Source organism: Cebidichthys violaceus, unplaced genomic scaffold, assembly GCF_023349555.1.
Source record: "Cebidichthys violaceus isolate CVI_PGR_0920_01 unplaced genomic scaffold, fCebVio1.0.p SCAF_9, whole genome shotgun sequence".
Taxonomy (NCBI): domain Eukaryota; kingdom Metazoa; phylum Chordata; class Actinopteri; order Perciformes; family Stichaeidae; genus Cebidichthys; species Cebidichthys violaceus.
Genome location: NW_027176975.1, coordinates 8,003,708 through 8,026,108, shown reverse-complemented (window position 1 = coordinate 8,026,108; position 22,401 = coordinate 8,003,708). Strand labels below are relative to the sequence as shown.

Genomic DNA, 22,401 nt, shown 5'->3' with positions numbered 1-22,401 from the left:
TGACAGACGACTCGCTGCTATTGGACTGCCAGACATTCCTCACCCTTCATCCCATGGGTGAAGCTATTGAAGCTGACTGGAATATAGAAAGCTAACAGCCGAGTGTATTTGCCAAGATGCCCTTCATCTGCAGAGAAACGTCTTATAAATACGACTGCACAGCATACAAGGTTGTATAAGCCCCAATAACAGTGATATGCTGCATCGTATATATAAGAATCCGCTGCCAATATGTTATTCCAATGCTGTATATCATGGCAATAATGCCTAAACTGTAGGCTTTTACACACAATGGCCTTTTGTTGTGCAGGTTATTTATTGTGCTGGTGTGAGGTTGTGCAGAGCTGGTGGGTGAGTGCATCCAGGGGCTTGTATTGTTTGGGAATCAGTGGCTCTTGTTTGTGGAGCTGGGAGGGTTTGTTAACAATGCCTTTTTTATGTCCCAGAGTGCGTGCCTGTCGGCAAACGTCCCCCTCACAATTTTTGTTTGTGTGTTTTGTTGTTAGTGTGTGGATCAGGGTCGGCGAACATAACCCTCTCATTGTGTGCCACATCCAAGTGGACCAGTTTTATATCAGGCACATGTCAGCATTAGTGTGTGTGTGTGTGTGTGTGTGTGTGTGTGTGTATGTGTTTGTGTTTTGAATATACAGTATGGTTGCAAATTATTTAGTGCGGATGTGTGGAAAGTACAGAGCTGAAGGGGTTTACTGCCGGTCCTTCCTAATGGAGCCTTTCACTCTCTCTCCATTCATGTGACGGTATGGTGACGGAGAAGGGGGAGCCGGGGATTAAGGGGGTAGAGGCAGTGCCTTGTTAAAGAAAAAGAAAGGGTTTGAGTGTGTCGATTGGATTAACTTGTTTGGGCTTATTAAGAGGGGAGACACAGCAGCTTGTTAAAAGCATTGCGTAGGGCGTCCCACAGTGAGACGGCAGGGTCACCATTCAATTAGGTCGAAGCCCCGCCTCTGCTCATTGTGGAGGCTGTCTGCCAGGCTCCCAGACCACGGCTGGTCCTCCACCGGGAGGGTGAACCTCACTGGAGACACTTTAAGTGAGACAGTCAAACCTCTATAGAAGCTTGGCAATTGGCTTTCTGTAAAATGTTTTCAGCATCAATACCAAAATTATACCTTTTCCAAAACTTTGAAAACTATTAGCATGGCTTTTAACACCTTCGTTGCCAGACAAGTCCATTGGTTTTGGATGATTTTGCAAACCTTAAATTACAACATTTCTCACTTTATTTATTTTTTCAATGCTAATGAATAAATGCAATTCCTGTATCTGTGCATGTATGTACGTTATGGTAAATGTTTTGTAAAGATTGTGGTAAGAGTAAATTAAATATGGTGACAGTATGGTAAGGGTTTGGAAAGGTGGACATCCGTTGCAATGCTGTAACTGTCAGACATCCTACATGCCCATCTACCACACCGTCCTCCACTCCTTAGCTTTCAGCCTCGCTACATGTAGGGAACGCTACTTGACATTGGACATAAATCCTGAGGTGCGGACATGTCTGATATGAACATTATTCATAGGATACTGGGCTGGTTTTTCTACAAAACCTAATTTCATTTGATAACAGTTCCCAAATGTTGAATGTTTTCTAAACACAAGCAGCTATACAAGAGCTTTGCACACAGGAATCTGATCAAACAATAACTAAACAAGACTATGAATCTGACCAAACACTCAGTGACATCTGTTGGTACAGTTTTTCATACTCGGACGAATTTCAGCCCATACTTAAATATTGGGCTTTAATACCCACCCGAAGTCTCAGCTGCTTCATTCTTTCTTTCAAATGAAACATGTGTAGCTTAAAAACACACACATACTCGCTGTCTATTCACCCATGACCACCCTGTTACACCCCACAGTTGGCAGGATGCTTATCTGGGCAGACAGCTTTGGGCGTGGGGAGCCATCTCCTCTGATCTCCTCTGCAGTTTAAGAACCTTTTAACTTAGAAATAGCCCTCTGCCAAGCCCACCGCCTCTTGATTCCAGCTTATTCCCTCATCTCAGGGGACTGATCTTCCGCCCCCATTGCAAACCCTGCAGCAGCGTTGGCAGAACGGGAAAGAGCCGATAGACATCCTGGCTTTTGAGATATCCCCATACTGGTGTAATAGGAGACTTGTGAGTGGATTTGATGAGTGAGTGAAGTGCAGGTGATTTTTCAAGCGCTGTGTGTGTGTGTGTGTGTGTGTGTGTGTGTGTGTGTGTGTGTGTGTGTGTGTGTGTGTGTGTGTGCGTGCGTGCGTGCGTGCATGTGCGTGTGCGTGTGTGCGTGTGCGTGTGTGCATGTGCGTGTGTGTGCGTGTGTGTGTGCTCACACCAGCACCATCGTAGGCATAGACCTGCATGATGGGCTGTTTTAAGGGCAGCTGGATTATGGGTCACAGGGTTTTTGGTTTGGAGATAATTTCCTGCCTCTGATAGACATCTGCTAAGTAGTACAATAACCTAATAGGAGGAGATTAGGGGAAAGGGGAACATGACAAACAAGCCAAAGACTTGCTCCTTCTGCCTCGCTCTTAAAGTCAATAATAGGAGAAAATTGGTTCTTGAAATTGAATTGAAAAAAAGTGGGTCTCTTTCAGCGAAGTATAATGCCTCAGAATACATTTGGTGAGCAGCAAATGGAGAAAAATGGAGGGTAGTTACACAATTGTACTTCATTTCAGAGAGGGGAAAACTGTGGAGGTATCCCCCAGTTAAGACTAGCTTTTAGTCTCAATCTACACCATGTGTCCCTTTCCTCTCTCTCAACCACTATCTTTTAACAAGTGGGCTGTGAGGATGGGCTCGTTGTGAAATTAGTATCCTCACAGAGAGGACACAGAGAAAGGATTATGTGAATAGCCAGTAATGAGCTCAAAGTGCCAGTGTGTTTGGGCCAGGCCTGCCTGTGTGTGAGAGGAAATGGCACTGCAAGCGACCTTTTTTGCTCAAGCACCTGGCGAGAAATAGAGTGGCCTCTCTCTTCCATCTGCAGCGTGTGTGTTTGTGTGTAAGCATGTGTGTGTATGTGAGAGAGTGAGCTGTGTAATTAACAAGAATATAAAGATTGAATTTACTGACTTTTGTCTGGGAGAATTCTTTTTTGTGAACATAATTTTCATACCACCAGGTTTGTGTTTTGTGCTGCTTCTTACACATTTGAAAAATACATATTTTTAACTTGGAGTGTTAAGTGTTTTATACGAACCTCATGGCATGAGGTCAAATTAAATGTCTTGTGAATAATGTTTTATTAAGAAAATCTTTTTTAAGAGTGAAAGACTGAATTTTTGCAGGGGTGCTGCTTTTTTCTTTAACACCTGCTTCTAATCTTTTTAACTATTCAGACCAGGAAAGTCATTCAACCTTAATTATAGGCAGTAAATTGTGTTTGTGTATCATGCTTCCTTCCTCAATTTCTCAATCCACACTTTAGCACTTTACACACCATCTGTGTAAGGAGGGCTGTTAAAGTTTATACAAATACACCTTTTAATGGAAATCCAGTCAGTTCTGATTTAAATTATATTTTAAATGGTACTATTCACATTTTATAAGTTAACACATTCAGTGGGTTCAGAATGTGAAAAAGACATTTTTTGTTGTTCAAGGTCAGATGCTTCAGTGTGGTCTGAAAAGAAAGCATTTATGAATTTAAAATAACCATCTTGAATGGATGTGAATTCTTTAATTCTGTTAAACTCATTCTGTAAAACTGCACCTAAATATATAGATATAATTTTAAACTCATCTTACTTGTGGTGTTTTGTAAAGGTTAGTTTGATTGAATGCTTCTATTAGTCTTTTAAAATTGGGAGGTTTTTCAGTGGTGATCTGTGTTGTGCTTTATTCCTGAAATGAGAAAGAACAGGAGCTGGCACTTTATGAACTGCCATTAATTTATCTTGTAATCATTATAATTGCTTTCTTTAAATGATAATCTATAAAACTAAGTAATGGACTGATGGCAGGTGGCTAAATGTTCATTTAGTGATTCACTGAGAAAATAAATAACAGGGGACAAGCCTGTGACAGGCGCATGAGAAATCATTTTTCAATAATCTGCCACGCATCATGGCAGGAGACGCTGGCACTGACAGCACGGATGAAATATTTGCCTCTGTTCTTTGTTTTAATATGAGAGGAGACCAGCCCAGATGGAAACGATAGTGTTTCATATCGATGCATTTTGGACATGAGGCTCAAACACATGCAGAGCGAAGATTAAGCCCACAATGCTTTATAGAGAGGCAGCTATGCTTTTTAGGTGAGACTGGGTTTCTGCAGAGTTATAGTCAGTACAGAGAGGGCTCATAGTTTCCTGGAAACCAAACAATATCCGCTAAGTGAACTATAGAAGAGTGAATCTCGATCCTTATCATATGAAAACACTATCTGGACCTAAATGGTTTGCTTGAGCTGTTCTCATCCTGCACATAATCCAAGTAGAAGACTTAGTAATCAGTCATCATTGTGTTATGTGACACTGGTATGTTGCTGATGAATGAGGTCTGCTATGCTACCCGATTGTTGAGAGTTCTTGGTGAGAGGGAGCAGTATGTTTTTATCTCTCTCCCTCTCTCTCTCTCTCTCTCTATATATATATATATATATACACACACACACACACACACACACACACACACACACACACACACACACACACACATCAGGGCTGCGATGGGCTTTTTGAAAAGGAAACTAGCAGCAACTGCCTCCCTGTTCCAGAGTGAAGGTGGCTGTGGGGAAAAGGGGGAGTATAGAGCTGGAGATTTATGGCCTAGAGGGAGATTGATTAGTGCCGTCACTAGCCCTGATGTACGGTTGGCAGTCTCTCCCTCCCAACCCATCGCATTTCACACACACACACACACACACACACACACACACACACACACACACACACACACACACACACACACACCTACACACACACACACACACACACACACACACACGCAGCTATACAGTTCAACACACAGCTACACATACATCCAGACACCGTTCAGTCCCCAGGCCTTTCCTGACAGTCCCCAAGAGCTGTTGCATGTTAAGTTGCAGCAGACAGACTGCTGTTTTTTCAGCATTACCATTTTTTTGCTGTCCATAGATAACGCCATCAATCACCATGTACGCACTGCCCTGGAAGGAATGTGCCTGAGTGTTTCTACTTTCTGAGTGTGCCTGTGTGTTTGTTTTGAGGACGGTTTCGTAGACGGGAGATGCGGTTGAATGGCTGTGTGGATGTTCTGTTTGAAGCTGCAGAGTGACTGGCCTGGACTGTGCTCTGAACCCGTGTCAACCATGCTGCCCCAGTGCAGGTGTGTGTTTATCATTCAGCACACAGAGCTGAGAGGCAGGCAGCTGTAGGCATTCTTTCCCCATTAAATCTTGGGTGAGAACCCCAGCCCGTCTAGCCCAGAGCCAGCTGCTGCTGGCTTAGAGAACACGGCCATGGAGGTCTGACCTCAAATCTTCCTGCTCAACACACTCAACGTTCCTCTCTTTCTCTTTTTCTTTCTCTTTTTCTGCTCCAGGTTGGCCGCATAACTCCCCCTGGCTGTAGTACTGTGCCCACCTCGCCATGCTGGCCTGTCTGCAGAGGAGGCAAAACCCTCCACCCCAGCACCCGGTGTGTGCCAGCAAGACCCTGGAGCCTCTGCAAGCCCTTGGACGAAAATGTGAGTTAACAAAGTGACTGGGAGCGATGGGGGTCAAGAGTTCAGCTCGCCCAAAGCTAAGAAATGAGTGAGGCTTGTGTTCGCCATTTGTTTTTAATCTGTCGGTCATGGTGAATGATGGAACCGTGTGGTTAACCCCGACTGTGAATAAATGAAGGAAAATGGACTTTCCGGTTTCTGTTGTTTGTCACTTTGCTCGCTACTCTGAGGAATTCTAAACAGTTTCATTCGCGCTGCACTTAGACCTTGGATTGCCATGTTGTTTGGCTACTCATTGTGAGGGGGGCTGTTTAGCTGTGCTGATTGTGCAGTCGTGGCAACAGGGCTGAACAGACAGTGTTTAACGTGCCTCACTGGCCCTGGGTGACCCTGAGGGTCTGTAAACATTTACAGTGTCTGGCCCTGGCTGTGCCGGCCGCCTGTAAAGCATGACAGCTGCTCTGTTTGCTCCCCGAGCACCACCCTCTGTCCACTCACAAAATGGTGTAAAGGGACGGAGATGAGCCAGGGCTGAAAACTGTTACAGAGCTGGCAAAACTAGTTCGAACCAGTTTGGGATTAGAGAGGGCTGCGGCAGTCAGGCATCTGGAAGGTGAATTTCTCCCTAATTTTGTTGAAGCTTTTGGATAAGCTTTTTACAGCGAGTCTGTTTTCTGATGAAGGGAAGAAATGTCTTTTCTCCCTATTGAGTGCTACTAGAGTCTTTAGTGGCCTTTGTTTACATGGCAGGCCTACGAGCTACCTCAAGCCGATTAAACAGACTGGCGGATGGAGAGCAGTGGAGCACTAACCTACCAGTTTTTACCTCAGCTTAGAGAGGCTTAGTGGGAGTTGGAGGTTCTGTGCTTCCTCATCGGTGGGACATTGTATCAGGCCTGTAACCAGCCCAGTGAAAGGCAAAGAAATAAAGCACTGCCTTCTTCTTCCTCTGATTCTCACTGGCCAATTAGCTACTTCTCAGCTCTACATCACACTCCACTCGTCTCCAACAGAGGAAAGTCACAAACAACAAGGTGACTGGGTGCTACCTGTGTCAGATCTTGAGTTGTTTTTTGCTGGTCTGTATGGATGTCTCATATGGAACTGTATAGGAGAACAAAGAGGGAACAAGAGACACAAACAGAGCTCCAAGTGCATTTGGAAGGGGCAGCTCTTCAGCTGAGTGGGGTTCAACCGGCCTCACTAATGAGGTTTCAGAGAGGTATAGTGAAAGAGAGGACAAAGAGAAACTGCGCAAAATAGAATTAGAGAAGGTAAAGACGAGGAGAGGAAGGGAGGGAAATGGAGGGAGTCCTCAACAGTCGTCTTAATCGATTCCCTCCTTCCAATTTCGCAGGATTAGCCCACTTCCTCTCCGGGTCCTCTATTGAGGAGCAGCCAGTGGGAGTCAGGCCTCAAATCAATAGAGAAAAAGAACAGTCTCTAGTCTTCCCATTGCACTCCCTCTCACTGACCCTCTCTGTCTGACTCTCCCTCTCTTTCTCCACCTGTTAAACCCTTTGATTGAATGACTACCACAGCGACTGACTTGAGGTTCATAATGAGGATGTTTGAACATAATAGCCTCCTTTCTGTCCTTGGAGGGGGACGAGGGGAGCAAGTGTTGAATTTCCACCACTGTGCAGTTCTTGGCCTCAATAAGGCAATTGTTCACCCAGGCCCGGAAGGGGTACAAAAAGGTAGACGGTGGGTCTGGCTGCAGAAGTGGGCTCACTCAGGTCACCATGCTGAGCAGGTTCCCCGTGATTGATTGTTCGTGGCCCAGTTTGTGCCAACGTGGAATGGGGGCTGTGAGTAAAGTGACCTGGGTTCTCAACAGGAGGCTGAATACCAGAATATACCACTCAAAGAGACAGAGTGAATGAGAGCACAGGAGGGGGATTACCTGGCAGCGAGGTAGAGGTGAGCTGTGTCATTTGCATCGGCTGTCCTTTACACAACAGTACTGCGTGTGTGTGCATATGGTGTGAGGACTGGGGTGACAGAGCAGTTGGGATGAGAGGGCGAGGAGGGTTTTAGCAAAAGCCCCCTGCATGCAGATGCCGAGTGGCTGCACAGATCATTGATGCGACTCCCATTAAAAATCCCTCATACCCTCAATAAAAAAGGACTTAACTGGCTCTACCATCAGCTGGAAGCGTTCAGATCGGCTCGCCAGACAATCAATTTCCCCCAAGCCCACAGAGCTTAGCGGAAGAAACGGGAGGCGGAGAGCGGGATGTTTCCATTATCACAGCTCGCTCTATGTCTGGGAGGGGGGTGGGGGTACTGTAGAGCGGGGAGGGCAGGGGAGAGAAAGGAGGGAGTGGCAGAGGGAGATGGGGAAAGACAGACAAGTGGGGGAGAGTGAGAGCGAAGCAGAATGAGAGACAGAGAAGCTGGCTTTTCAAAAAGCCACTGACCGCCTGCCCTTAAAAATATCATATTGGATTAGCCTCACAGAGGCGGCCTTTTGATATTTTTTTCTTTGGCCGTAGAATTAAAAGGAGTGCAGATCATTACTTGAATTATAAATCATAGGCACTTGCTTTCACTGCACCCAAATTCCACGCATATGTGGCTGCACTCTCCAGCGCCAGCCCCTGTCATTTTTAATTAAATCCCCCCTTATGGGTGACATTTGTAGCCTGCCCCCTCCTCTGTCCTCCCCTCCACATCTCTCTACCACTGCCCTAGATGGAGACATGAAAGGCAGAGACGTCAGCGGAGCCAGGGCCTCTCATCCTGTTGTGCCCCAGAGAGAGGGCACCCATCCAGACAGATGAGAGAGAAAGGCCCTGCGAGGGGAGAGGGGTGAATGGATGCCACTGACCCTGGCCACCCTCAGCCAGCGGCAACCTCCCTCGCTACCAATCCCTCTTTTTGTTCGTCGTCCTCCACTGTGGGTCTGAAGGTCCAGGGAGCAGGGGTGAGCATAACAGCCCTGCTCCAGGAGGGTAGAGGGAGGTGCACCGGTCCAGTGATGAGTAACATTGAGATGGCTGGACAGGAGGCCCAGCTGCCCCCACCACTACCCTGCCTCCTCCCTGGCCCAGACAGCAATTACTCTGCCACATGTCAGCTAAAGAATAACAGGGCCAGAGTCCCTCAATTGACTGGTCAGCGGGGATATTTATGCCTGGCTATTTTTCAAGATGATATCTTTTCAGATTTCTGCTGGTTTTCATTTGTTTATTCTTTACTTGGTGGTTGAATTGGAGACAGGCCTGCCATTTTATGAGAATGCCATTGTCACACAGGGTGTGCATGTCTGTGCTCTTTATCCGAGCCTTCGTTAATCACACAGCTCACTGCCCCTCCCATTTTTGCTCTGGGATTGAATCAGACTTTGGGCTAAACCTGGGTGTTCCCTCGTGTCTCTAACCCCGGCAGGGCCTGGCCGCAACCCATACACACACACACACACACACACACACACACACACACACACACACAAATACATTGCTTCAACATACTTTTGGTTGCATTCAATGACTTATGCAACTCTAATTGAGACAGAACTATTTCACATCATGATGAATGCAACAGCAGTGAAATCAAACTGCACAAAACCAGTTATATCTCAAATCAACTGGTGTGAAGTCCAGAATTTGTCTCCTTGTAACAGAGACGTACACACATGTACACACACGAGCACACCTGCAGCCGTAAACCACTGTGACACCACCCAGGGGGCCTGCGGTGACAATCAACCAGGTGTAGATGAGAAGTTCCCAGAGGGCCTGATATCCCAGGTTCATGCGATGTCAGGCCACGTTCAGCCCTCTTCCTGCTCGATCGACAGAGACAACCTGGCCATGTCACACACAGCCCCAGGACATAATGTGGGGGTTCACCTGGGGATTGTAGTTTTCCTAATAGCCCTGTGCCTCTGCAGTCGGAGCTGCCAGAGCCATTAGTTTGCTTTGCTTTTAGCAGCTTCTCTTCCTAAGCCACACTACCAGTGAGAGGGAATATGCTCAGGTAATGACCTCCAGCCATCTCTCTTCCACTGTTGTCTGAGGCAGTGCACGACATAACAGGGGAATTAGCCGGCCATATCAAATTGCAGCATGATTTTCCAACGGTTGTTAGGTAAGGGAGAAAAACCCGAAACCAACGCATTTTCAGTTGAATATTTAAATGTGGTCACGAGCAGCAGCAGAAATAACAACCTTTCCCCTGATTGCCTCAGTGCCCTGGAGGTGGAGGGCATAAAGTGGAACTGGGGGAAAAGGAATGGAGACGGAGCAAAGGAGAGAGAATCTGCATGCACTTGACCTTTTCCCACTGATTGAACTACCTCGTTCCTAACTCCCATTTGGAATTCCACAGAGTGCCCACAGAGACTGCCATTATTCCACAGTCTGCAGCAGCGAGGAAGAGGTCACGAGGTATTTTTCATAGTGAAAGTTGATTGACAGCTATCCATGGCCTGCATCCTCCTGGGTGCCTACTTATGCGATCTCATTTTGGGGATCACTGGGTTTGCATAGCCACATGAAATATGTAATTCACACCTCCATCACATTGCTATATTGCAGAATTCAGAGTATTAATCGAGTTTCACTTTATTTCATAGGGACCGCCCTGTGATATTGGCTGTACTAGTCTTACCTCGTGCACACTACTGGCTCTTCTGTCATGTTGGCGTCCTTAGCGCTGGCACACTGAAGATCATTTCCGGCTGGTGGCGTCCCACGGAGCCATGCCTTCCCTCTGCCCTCTGCCTTCTGCTGTGAACACGGGGGGCGAAAGCAATCTTATTGCCTTGGGAGGTGAGCTTGAGGAAGAGGGGCTCCGCTTTAGTTTTGGTCACAGCGGGACTTGGGTTGAAAAACAGGTTCCTGGTTCCAAAGCCTCCGAGCTGGCATTTGGGCGTCCCAGGTGCAAGGCATGGACACCCTCTGTCTTCGCCTGCCAGAGAGTGGGGATGGGTTGGGGGGATGTGACAGTGTCCGCAGTCCCTTGCTGTCCCACAGGAAATGACACACAGCCTGTGCCATCTCAACGCTGAGCTGAGCCCACCACAGACTGACCATGAGAGGCGTTCAGGAGGTGTTGCACGCTCCTGGCACGCTCTTAGTGTTTTTGAGTTGTGTCTTCATAACAAAACTCTAAATAGAAAGTGAGAGTTTGTGGCCAACATTTGGACTTACAAAGTGTGTAAGTAGGAAGAAAGCTTTCATTAGCTTTTCAACTAGTTTTCCAACCTTTACTCTATTTCTGTCCTGTCACTCCATCCAAATCATTAAGAAATTACAGCACATTTAATAGAATTAATTAATTTTTTATTACATTTATCTGCTAAACAAATAAAGTATAATTTTGTTTTATAAACCCTCACTCACAGTTTATTGTGACATAAATTACATCTACCATAGCTGTATCTGTTCATTTTTAATGCAGTAAATTGTCTCACACATTCTCACCTCCCGGCCATGATTGAACTTCACAGAAGGTGAATATTGATCAGTATGTTGTTGCTAGAGGTCTCTTGTAAAGAGTGCCATTAAGAAGTGTTCAGATTCAACAGCAGTGGCGTTTGTTGTTTTTGTTCGACCCACTCATTAACTTGCACCGGATTTTAATACCATCCTTGTCTGTGGTTATTTTTGTCCACTCTAATAGCGTAGAGGGTTTTGTGAAGAAAGCATGGGAATGTAAACTGACCACAGTTGAAAGCATCGCTCCTGTGGGACATTTTATTACAGTTTCTGTGCTTTGCTCCTCAGCCTCATTCTCATGATGGCCATCTTCTCATGCATCATCATTTTCAGAAATAATGTATCACATTTGCTTGGTCATCGGTTCAGAGGTTATGAAAAACAACCACTTTTCACTAACTGTAACCCTGGAGGAACCCAGACCTCTATCTGTCAGCTCCATCATGGAGCAGCAAGTGTCTAAGTTGGTTTTAGCTTTCTGATGTTGCGAGGCACGAAAAATGTTATCGACCTACCAGGTAACATGAAAGCAACAGTATTACTTACTGAAGTAATGAAAGCTCTGTCTGTTAAAGGGTATTAATTGAGAAACATTGCAGATTTTGGCTTTAAGCAATAGTTAGAATAAAACACATTGCTTCTGTTAAATCCCTGCTTTCACAAATCCATTTACATGAAATCTTTACAAAAAAGTAATCTTTTTGAAAATGTACCTATCCATTTATGTCTCTCCTCTCCTCTCCTCTCCTCTCCTCTCCTCTCCTCTCCTCTCCTCTCCTCTCCTCTCCTCTCCTCTCCTCAGCATGTGTACTGCAGCCGAGTGCCTTGTTGTCTGTGCAGTGTTAAATATTAATTGGGAATCAGTGGAGGACTTGTCTCCTAAATGATAGAACAGAAGGGCCCAGGCTTGCCTCAGGCAGCCTGCAGGCGCCTTTCTTCTTCCATTTACCTGCAGGCCTGTGCACCAGCACTTCCTCCAGTCTGACAGGCCTGCCCAGGCGCCTCCAGCCTCTCCTCATCTCTCCCTCTCGCTCCCACTCTCTCCCTTTTTTCTTCCTTCTCTGCTCTCTGCACTGGTTCCTTTTCTTATCTCTGTATGCGCTTACAATCTCTACCTCTGGTGTCCCGTATTTCAAGTGTGTGTGTTTGTGTTGTTGCTGTGTCCATTTGAGTTTGTGCATGACTGTGAATGCTGCTCGCTCTTGGCTGTACATGTGGCCCTTTGAGAAAATAGTGTCACAGCGTGGCATATTCTCTTAAAAACAGAACAGGGAGGGCTCGACATTAATCTTTCAGGTCAGGATTTTTCCTTGTTGTATTTCTTTCTTGGCTCTGTGTCCTGCGTTGCTCTCTGCCTCATCACTTAATGTTTTAATCTCTGTTTCTTTTTCCTGATGTTTCCCCATAACTGACCTCACAGTTTGTCATTCTTTCTTCTATGAGCCGGCCTTTGTTCCTCTCTATCAGCCTTGTCATCTGGAGAGGTGTACCGAGACAAAACAACTGGCACCGGTTGCTTCTTGGTGCACTGGCTATAGCTTTAACTTGTGGATGACCCCTGTGGACTGAGTTGATTAAGATGCAGAGATTTGTTTTGGAAATCAAACCAGTCGAACCTGTTAATGTATTTTGACTCTGTATGTTTGCACTGGACCACAGCTTTCCACAAGGTTCAGTGAGGGTACATGGTGAAGTGGCAGGGCTGAATGCAAAATGGAAAAACCTCAGAAGGGGGAGAGGGCAGCAGTGAGGCAGGGATATAACTGGAGGAGAGGGGGGGGGGGGTGGGATTGACTATGATGCCATAGGAATGAGTTCACAGGCCCATGAACACAGACCTAATCGCACATGACAATATCGGCTGGTGTGCCAGTCGCAACGCATAACCACCCCGCTGCTTGTGCTGACTCGGGGTATTTGCTGATAAGCCCTGCTTTCTAGACCATGCTGTATGCACAATGAGGGTGGCCCAGGCAGGCCTGAGGGCTGGCTCATCACAGGCCGACCAGGGGGCTAGGTCCCCCCCATCTATACAGAACCATGCACTCCACTAAGCCCTTTGGCCAGACTTGATTATTAAACAGAAAACTGTTTTGTGAGGAATATAGGTATTTTTTCCATTTATAATCTACGATGTTGCCCATTCAGGACCATAAATTATTGCAAATGGAAAGAGCCTGGTGAAACTCGTGCCTGAAATGAGGTCGAGTTTGTGAGGGGCTCTGTTCACAGTGTGAAATATTCAGGGTTGATGCTTTCCATTGAAATTTTTTTTTTGCTGTCATGGGAACAAACATGGAGTCCTTTCTTTTTGTTTGTCCGTTTTGTTTATGGAGTGCAGTGTGAGCTAAACATGTTGCCCCAGTTTCTGTGTTTGTTTGATGCACGGGTGTCCCACAAAAAAGGCTGCTGGCCTGCATTCCTTTGTGACTCAAAGAGGACATAAACTACCCAATGATGTTGTTTTTGCTGGACGGTCTGCTAGATCATCAGTAATTAACATGTGCAGTGATCTGCTCTGGATTAAAGGGGGACTTTATGTTAAGTTCTCTTTGAATATGACTTTTTGCATTAAAAATAACATAAAAGGGCAAGAATGTAAGATATCTTTTCTTTTTGTCTTTTCAAATGCTATCTTGACAGAGGTTATAGTGCTGATAATGTTTTTAATTCCAGAGAGAGGCAGTAGGCCTCCTCTGGTGATGCCAGTGGTGTTAATGGGGCAGGAATGCAGGACGAGTGCTTTCCCACGCTGTTAGTTTTCTTCTGCTGTGCGCGTTTGAGACGAGGCTCTGTGCCGGCTAGGCTCCGCTAATGCAGCCAGAGTGCAGACAAATGGAAAGTGACACTTGTGTGTGTAGAATGGTATTTGTGGTGACGCTTTGACTACAGATAATAAAGTGTTCGCCCTGAGGTGATTTTGCCCGGCAAGCACCCCAGATGAAACTCACTTACTCAGAGAGGGAGACTGAAGAGACAGAGAAGGGGATGAAGAGACAGAGAGGGAGACTGGAGAGACAGAGAGAGGGAATAATAGACAGAGAGGGAAATGAAGAGACGGAGTAGGAGACTGAAAAGATGGAGAGGGAGGCTGGAGAGACAGAGAGGGAGACTGAAGAGATAGAGAGAGGGATGAAGAGACAGAGAGGGATGAAGAGACATAGAGGGATGAAGAGTCAGAGAGAGGGATGAAGAGACAGAGAGAGGGATGAGGAGACAGAGGGAGGGAGACTGAAGAGACAGAGAGGGATGAAGAGACAGAGAGAGGGATGAAGAGACAGAGAGGGATGAAGAGACAGAGAGAGGGATGAAGAGACAGAGGGAGACTGAAGAGAAAGAGAGAGGGATGAAGAGACAGAGAGGAAGACTGAAGAGACAGAGAGAGGGATGAAGAGACAGAGAGGAAGACTGAAGAGACAGAGAGAGGGAGACTGAAGAGACAGAGATGGAGACTGAAGAGACAGAGAGATGGAGACTGAAGAGACAGAGAGAGAGACTGAAGAGACAGAGAGGGAGACTGAAGAGACAGAGAGGGAGACTGAAGAGACAGAGAGGGATAAAGAGACAGAGAGACATCAGCTTTAACTAAAAAGAAAGCATCTATGGAGCTTCTATAGATTATTGGATTTTGCCAATTAATGGTCATCAATGTTAAAGAGAAAGGATGTCTGTTCGACTGGACTGTAAAATATTTGGATCAGCTGTTAGCAGGATCTACAAGTTCTGTGTGTGTGTGTGTGTGTGTGTGTGTGTGTGTGTGTGTGTGTGTGTGTGTGTGTGTGTGTGTGTGTGTGTGTGTGTGTCTGCCAGTCCATGTGTACAGAAGAGTCCTTCAGGATCAATCAATTCTCAGTAATTTCCCCTACAGCTCATAAAAGCCAGGTCTGTCTGGAAGGAGCATGAGGTTGCCACATCAAACCAGCTAATTAATTTTCATGGCTGATTCAGGAACATCTGGCTTCAGAGATAAATTCTAACGAGAAAATGTAAACATGGCAGTGTCTGGTGGTATAATATTTCCTATTTCTTGGGAGAAAACCTTTATAATAGAAACCTAATTAGCTGTTTTGATCAGACCCATTGTTCACCATCACATATTACATATATGAGAAACTGAAAAAGACTTATAATATTGACGGACAAACACGTACAGAAAGAAAAACAAATGGATCTTGTTTTTCCTCTGCTCCTTCCTCATGTTATCTGTACCATATCTCTGTCTCAGTGTACTGTATTAACCGCACACGTGGACACACTGCTGGCTAACTAAATGACCTCATGCTGCAGTCTCTGTGAGGAGGAAGCCCAAATTAGGCTCTCAATTGGGTATTTCTTCCATCTGCTTATGCAGGAAATAGATAAATTAAATTTGAGATTAGATTGGTTTTAATGAAATGAAAGATTAGATTTGGGAGTTTTGTCCAAGTTTTTTTAATCTCTTTTAATGATTAAATCCATTTTTGACATTTTGCCACATCTGCGTGCCTGTGAAGGATCAGTGTGCAGATTGCTTTAACATTCTCATTATCCTCTTTGCTATTTGTGAAACATGTTGGCAGGTTAAAAGCCCAATATGTGATTGCAGCATGACACCCTCTGTTGAAAAGTCTTGTCCAACTATTGATTCTATTTACATAGTGAGTCATTCAATTTAAGCATTTGCCTTTTATTTAGTGTCTGACATTTGATTCAAACGTAACACTATGTGACTGTGAAACATATGGTTTGTTTATTGTTTTATTTATTATTTAATGAGTTATGTTAAAAATGATGCTGCATTCCATTTACCTCAGAAAATCTGAATTAGGAGATGGAAATGACATCACACCCGAGTTGACTACGTTCCTCTTCAACAAGTCAGAAAACTTACTGGGATTTGTTCCAGCCAGGTCAGACATTATTAGCAATATCAGTTGATTACAGCGTATTACGGCGATATTTAGCACATACAAACAGCAAAATGTTCCCAGATAGGAGTTGGACAACACTGTATGTATGACAGAAGTGCTAATAAACAGAATATTACTGCAGATTTTTTTTACTGTTGATTCGCGAAGCAGCCAACTTTGATTCTGTGGTCGGGGTTGATGGGGATCATCTGTATATCTGACGCGGAAATGCGTCTTGAGGCGGCATGCCTAGTGGGAACTCTGAAATTCCGACCCCGTTCTTATGGAATGCAGAATTACAATCTTTAAGTCAACCTCCTTTAAAAATAAATGTGAAGAATTTAAAGAAGACAAAGAGTTTGGTGAAGATTGCATTTTCATTTTCCACTGTCTTACAATGTGACTTTGTTTGATGATTATGATGACACAAGCAGCCGTGAATTCAGACAGCTCTATCCTCTGAGAAATCAATGCAGTTTGATTTTTATCTTTGCAATTATAGATAGCAAAGGCCTGACAAATAATTGCCTTGATTTTCTTCTCGCTGTGTTGTTGCACAGAAAATCAACCTTGAGATGAACAGAGGGAGATGAGTGTTCCTAAAAATGGCTTTTCTGATATCAAGCAAGCAGCAGGGTTCCCTTTCCCCTCACGTGCACTTGAATTGATTAGTACTCCAGCTGAGGGCATATTCAACATGCCTGCCCCCTGCAAGGCTGCTGTACCCTGTTGATCACTGGCTCATACATGTGCTTCCTCTGCTCCCTCTCTCCTCAGGAAGCTCCTGTGGGGCACTGAGGCTTTGATTGACTGGCGGCGAGTCCACGGGACGCCTCTATTATTATCATCTCTACCTCGGCAGAGGGGTGGGGGGCTATGTCCAGGGGGTCTGGCCGACAACCCCTGCTTTGTGTGCCCGATAGTCAATTAGAGGCAGCGCACTGCCGGAGACGAGTGGGATGCAGGGTTAATTGCAGAGGACCAAACAGCTGGCTCTATCAGGGCCCATTGTGTTTGCAGCAGTTGTCACGGCAATTGAGGCCTGGCTGTAATCGCTGACTAATCAGCCCTGTGCCAGATGACACCTCCATTAGCACAAGGCAGGTATTGTTCAGGATGCGAAGCTGCCTCTGGCTTCCCCTCGCCTACCCATCTTTTTACAGCAGACTAACAGAGGTGGGGAGAAGACCCTGATCCTATCTGCTGAGAGCTAAACAATAGCCACAGGTCAAGGGTTCCTCCATGGAGCAGTGCTGTTGAATCTGCCCTGTCTAGGCTGCAACACATTTAACTGGTCAGACATTTTCCAAGCTGAGGGATTGAAGATTGTTTTAGCTATGAATTATTAATTTGAATAACTTCATTATAATAAGGTTAAGGGCAAAGTGGCCATTAGTGGTGGAATGTGTTACAAGACTTGTGGATAAAAGGGACAACCTGCTGGCCCAGTGGTCTAAAACGCGCACCACATATTTGAAGAATCCCAAAATTGAAACTTGGTAGCAAGCAATCTCCCCCCTGAAAAAAAAGTACTGTGGACAAAAGAGACCCATCTTGCATAGCCGCATGTACGTTGAATAGACACATGATCAATATTGCAGCTAATGTCTCCTCTTAGCTCACACACACATTTAACAGGGACTGTCCCTCTCTGGGGAAAATGGCTCCAAATGAACATGGTTGACGTTGGACTGAAGCTGACCCCATGTTTTCTTTCATCTCTGCTCCTGTTGTTTGTCCTAACCTCATCACAGGCGGCCTCTGTTTGTTTGACCAAAGTTAATGTGTACTATGCACTCGTTCTTCTGAGAAAACTTAATTGCATTTCAGCCAAATGCTCCTCTTCCTCCATTTAAACAAGCACTTTTTTTCTGCTGTTCACCAATGTACATGGTCAGAGGGGAATAAAGCATGCGGAAAGTAGGGATACGGGAGTGAGTGAGGAAATGGCGCAGGCTTCTTGATGTGTTTGAGCGTTTTCTCCACTAATAAGAAGAAGCTTCTCCAACCTGCTTCTAATCTTAGAACACTTGGAACACTAATAAATGGGAGCAAGGGCATTTCAGGCACTTCTCTCCGACTTTTCCCTCTGCTTATTCATTTAAACCTCTAATTAAAATGCAAAGCATTCTCATGGTCCTCTGGATTTGGTGCTGCACTCTCGCACAGCCTCTGACTCCCTATCTCCCCACCACCACCCCCACCCTCCTCTTTCCACCTCACCTAACTCCCTGCTCTCATATTCTCTCTGTCTGCCTTTGCTTCTTGTGATCAACACAATTTGACCTCTCACTTGGAAGAAGTGCACAGAATTTAATGGATTTTTTACAGTCTAATCTAACCAGTTCCCTCTTTATTGCTGTTTTGTACCCAGTGGACCTCATCTTTACCAGCCCTCCACCACTCCTCCACCCTCACACCAAGAAAATTAGTTCATCAGAATTCAAAATGTACTGCTGGCTAATTAAAGGAGTGTTAATTGAGTGTTCAGAATTGGGTACCCCTTTCACCAAACGCACAGAAACACTCACACTCACACACACACACACACACACACACACACACACACACACACACACACGTGTGCATACACACAAGCACACATGCAATCACAGTAACAGCACTGGGTACACCAAGGACGTTGCGCTTGGGGAGTTTCATGCCAATCAAAAATGGAGAGAAAGGAGAGTGCCCATCCTCCAAGTGAAATGGGATTTCTAGATCATATCATGGCCTACTGCTGCTCAGTCCGGCGCTGTGCTGCCATGGTATCCTATCCCAGCCTTGCTATCTCTGTCTCACCACTGGAGAGTGTAACACTGCACAGATAGCCTCTCTCACGACGTGCATCGTGCTAATGAGGGGTGGCATTTAGAGATGTGCTGCTCTGACACATGGGCATTGTGTGCCAGGCACTGGGTGATTAAGGACGAAGGTCAGCCCATTAATTGCCTCCCTGCCATCTCCGCTCCCTGGCGCGTGATCTCTCAGAACTAATGCATGTGTTTGCCTGAGCTTTTATCTCATCTCCAATGCAGTTCAATCATATGCGTGGTTTGTTTATATTCCTTTCATGTGAAACTTTATTGTTACAGCAGTGCTAGCCCAGGTTTCCCCGTTCATTTACTATAAGCAGTTTCATGTGCTTGTGAGTGCACATAGCCTCCTGCTCACAGGAAGGGAAAAAACATATTCTTCCATCCCCAGGGAAATAATTAATCCTTACAAGGCTGTCGCATGTCGAAATGAAGCGAGTGTGAAGCATTTAGCCCAGGAGGCATTGCAGGCTGTCGCCCGCACAGGCACCTGTTGTTGTCCCTGCCCTACATTTCATGAGTGAGAGCTGAGCAGAGGATAACAACATGCTCCACTGATGGCAAATGAGACACACAACTGCAGATGCAGGTTTGTGTGTGTGTATATTTTTGCCTTTCTTTTCTGCTTTCATGCATAGTGTTTGCATGCACGTCCACGCTGGAGAATGTGCACAGGTGCAGGAAACCCCCTACCTTATGAGGGGTTGAGGGCTCACACAAAGGAGGCAGTGCTGGCTGCCTCAGAGGGTGTTTATCAGCCAGCACCATCTGTATGCTGCTGCTCATAGCTATGATCTACTGCAGCCTTAACCAATAAGTCACAAAGTGCCAGCCTAAAAAGAGACTCTCTCCTTTAACCTCCATGTCCTCACTTATAGACTTACTGCTCTGGAGCAGATAGATGTGGAGACCCTGCACATCAAACACACAGAGTGTATAACAGCGTATATATGAGAGTGAAATTACACCCCAGTTTGTGGCCATACTTACTGTAATCAACTTTACTTTAAAATTTATACCATGGAACTTTTTATTGAGGAAGCTGGAATCAGAAGCATCCAGATGCTCATTTGCCTCCTCCTCCTCCTCTTCTTCCTTTATGCCTGTGGGTTCTAATAACCGGAAGCCTTTGTGGAGCTGAGATGGGTTTTGTAGGCCTGAAAGGCCTCTAATCCCTGTGGCCTGTGAAGTGTGAAACCCTTTGATGCCAGGTTGGTGTGCCAAAGGCTCTGCCTATTGACAAACAAGGGCCAAGCTGGGAAAAGACGGAGGGAGAGGGCTTTCTCGTCTCTCTAAGAAGAAATGCAGGCTCGGGCATGGAAAATATGGACTCAGTCAGTGAGAAGGAATAGAATTAGCCACCCTTTAATGAATTTCCTGGCTGTTTTTATAGTTTTTTTTCCTCATGTGGCAGTAATTAGGTGGAATGATGGGCATATTGCAGCTGGGGGCTTGCAGGGACGGCAGGGCACAGGCCCTTGATATGCCTGAAAGCCAAGTATCTTTCCTCATTTAGACCATGTGATGATCAAAGATGTTTTTTTGTTTTTTTTGCCCTCATGTAAAGAAGATCAGAAAAAATGCTGCCATTCCATTTGCATGTGGACCAGCAATCTGCTTTGAAATGAGCATGTTTTTATCTTCTGAGCAAATGAAATAAGTCTTCTGTCAGTTTTCCACTGCAAGTCAGAACATCAAAGCAAATGGCACTGCCGTCACCAGGGAAGCAGAGCTTTGCCTCAGTAAGGTTGGTTAGATGTTAGATTGGCTGGACTGGCACACTCAGCCTTGCCCATTAGGATGGCACAAGGTTCCCTGCCTCTGATTAAAACCAAGTTATTAAATCCAAGATATTTTTATTATTATAGATTAATACAAATATTATAGAAATTAAATATTTACAAATTGAATTTCTAATTTGAAGTTGAGTGTTTCTGATTTAGAAAGGATGCTGTCTGCAGGATGAACTAAACTGACTGGAATAGGTCTTGCACTTAATTTGGCTTGGGATATTCACAGTCTCTCCCCTCTGCTGTTAAATTCCCAATTTATTTCTTTTATGATATGGATCTTGTAGATTTAATCATTTTCACAGTTGGAGACCCATAGGGTTGTTGAAATGAACTCCCCATGCTATCTGTAATGGGAGCAAAGAAATGAGAATTGTGACTACTTGGCTGTGGAGTCTCTTCAAAATGATTTTGCAATCGGAGAGGAAATGGAGTGAGTCCTAGTCACAGCCTGCACCCTGCAGGCTCCTCAGGTCGCCGAGACATTTGCTGACGGCACAGTTATGGCAGTTAATTTTTGTGCGTTTTGTTAGCTTTTGCATAAAAATGTCATTTTTGAAGGTGTTGCAATCATACAACTGCTGATATATTGCTTGTAAATTGAGTTATTTTTCCCATCCCCCCCACCCTTTTTGTTACACTGAGCTAAGTAGCCATGAAATTGACTGAATAATGTCGTTTAAATCCAATCTCACCGCGGCCTCTCACCTCCATGCCCAGCCCCCAAACAATGACACATGGTGGTTTTTTTAGAAATTGCCATTTGCCTGTTTGCCACCTCAATTCACAATGGCCAAGCCTTGGCTCATTGAGCGAGGGGCATTGCTAGTCACACTCGCTGCGTTTACTGCTGAATTGAATTTTGGGTTTGGATTGGTTTCATATGGCAAACAGTACACAGCATTTACATGTGCAGTTATAGCAACGTCTCTTCAACTGTCTTTTGTCTTTTGTGTCATATAATACTTAGTAAATGTAAAGTAAATGCATGTAATAACAATCTATATAACATGAACAGAAAAGATTTTTTGCTACTGGTGCTCTTTAATGAAATATGTCAGAGTCACACAAGTGCAAACCATTTGCATGTCTTACATTTTATTTTTTTCAATCTCAACAATGATGTGTTTCCGTCTTTTTAAATGCTTTTTAAAACAGCGTGTGCTCAGTTTTATCCTTGACCAAGTTTGCATATAGCAGCACTGTAGAATTCTTGACTTGGTTTCAGTCTGATGTAGTTCACCTTAACCAGGCTACTAATTCCCCATGGAGGTCTAATTGTTTTTTGTGTGAAGGCCTCTCCACATACTCCTGAATTGAATAAATGTGGAAATGCTGTGGCCAAGGGTAAGACCCAGTAAGTGATACCACTTATAAATCTCAAATGTGCCACTGCAATTAAACAAGCTTTTATCCCCTCCCCTCCGTCCCTGCTTGCCTGGTATCCAAGGCTAACCCAATTCAATGCTAAAGAGAGTCTGAATTAATTTCACAATGCACTGATTTAACAGCGCCTAAGGTACCAGGCTTTGACAGAATGAGTTTTAAAAAAGATCCATTTGCCTAGGGAAGATTTTCCACAGGAGGGTGTGAAAATGAGATGGAAAGAAAGCTCAAATGGAGGAAGGATGAAACATAGATGAGTGTCAGCCCTGATTTACTATTTGCAAACTCTTTTGGGGTTGTTCTGCAGTGTGCCCGCTGTTTGCATCTGGTTTTTGTTCACCTGCTTTTGTTGAACACTCACATTTTTCAGTGTGCTTTAGATGTAGTCACTGTAATGCTAAA

The 22,401-nt window shown here is 45.0% G+C and overlaps 1 protein-coding gene across 1 annotated transcript in view; it reads left to right on the top strand.

Moving 5' to 3' along the window:
* fam222aa (family with sequence similarity 222 member Aa) overlaps positions 1-22,401 on the top strand; it is a 45,858-nt gene that overhangs the window by 19,783 nt on the left and 3,674 nt on the right. The window contains exon 2 of the mRNA XM_068703762.1: positions 5,549-5,692. Coding sequence (XP_068559863.1) covers positions 5,596-5,692 — 97 coding nt within the window. The 5' untranslated portion in view covers positions 5,549-5,595. The remainder of the gene's footprint in view (positions 1-5,548; positions 5,693-22,401) is intronic.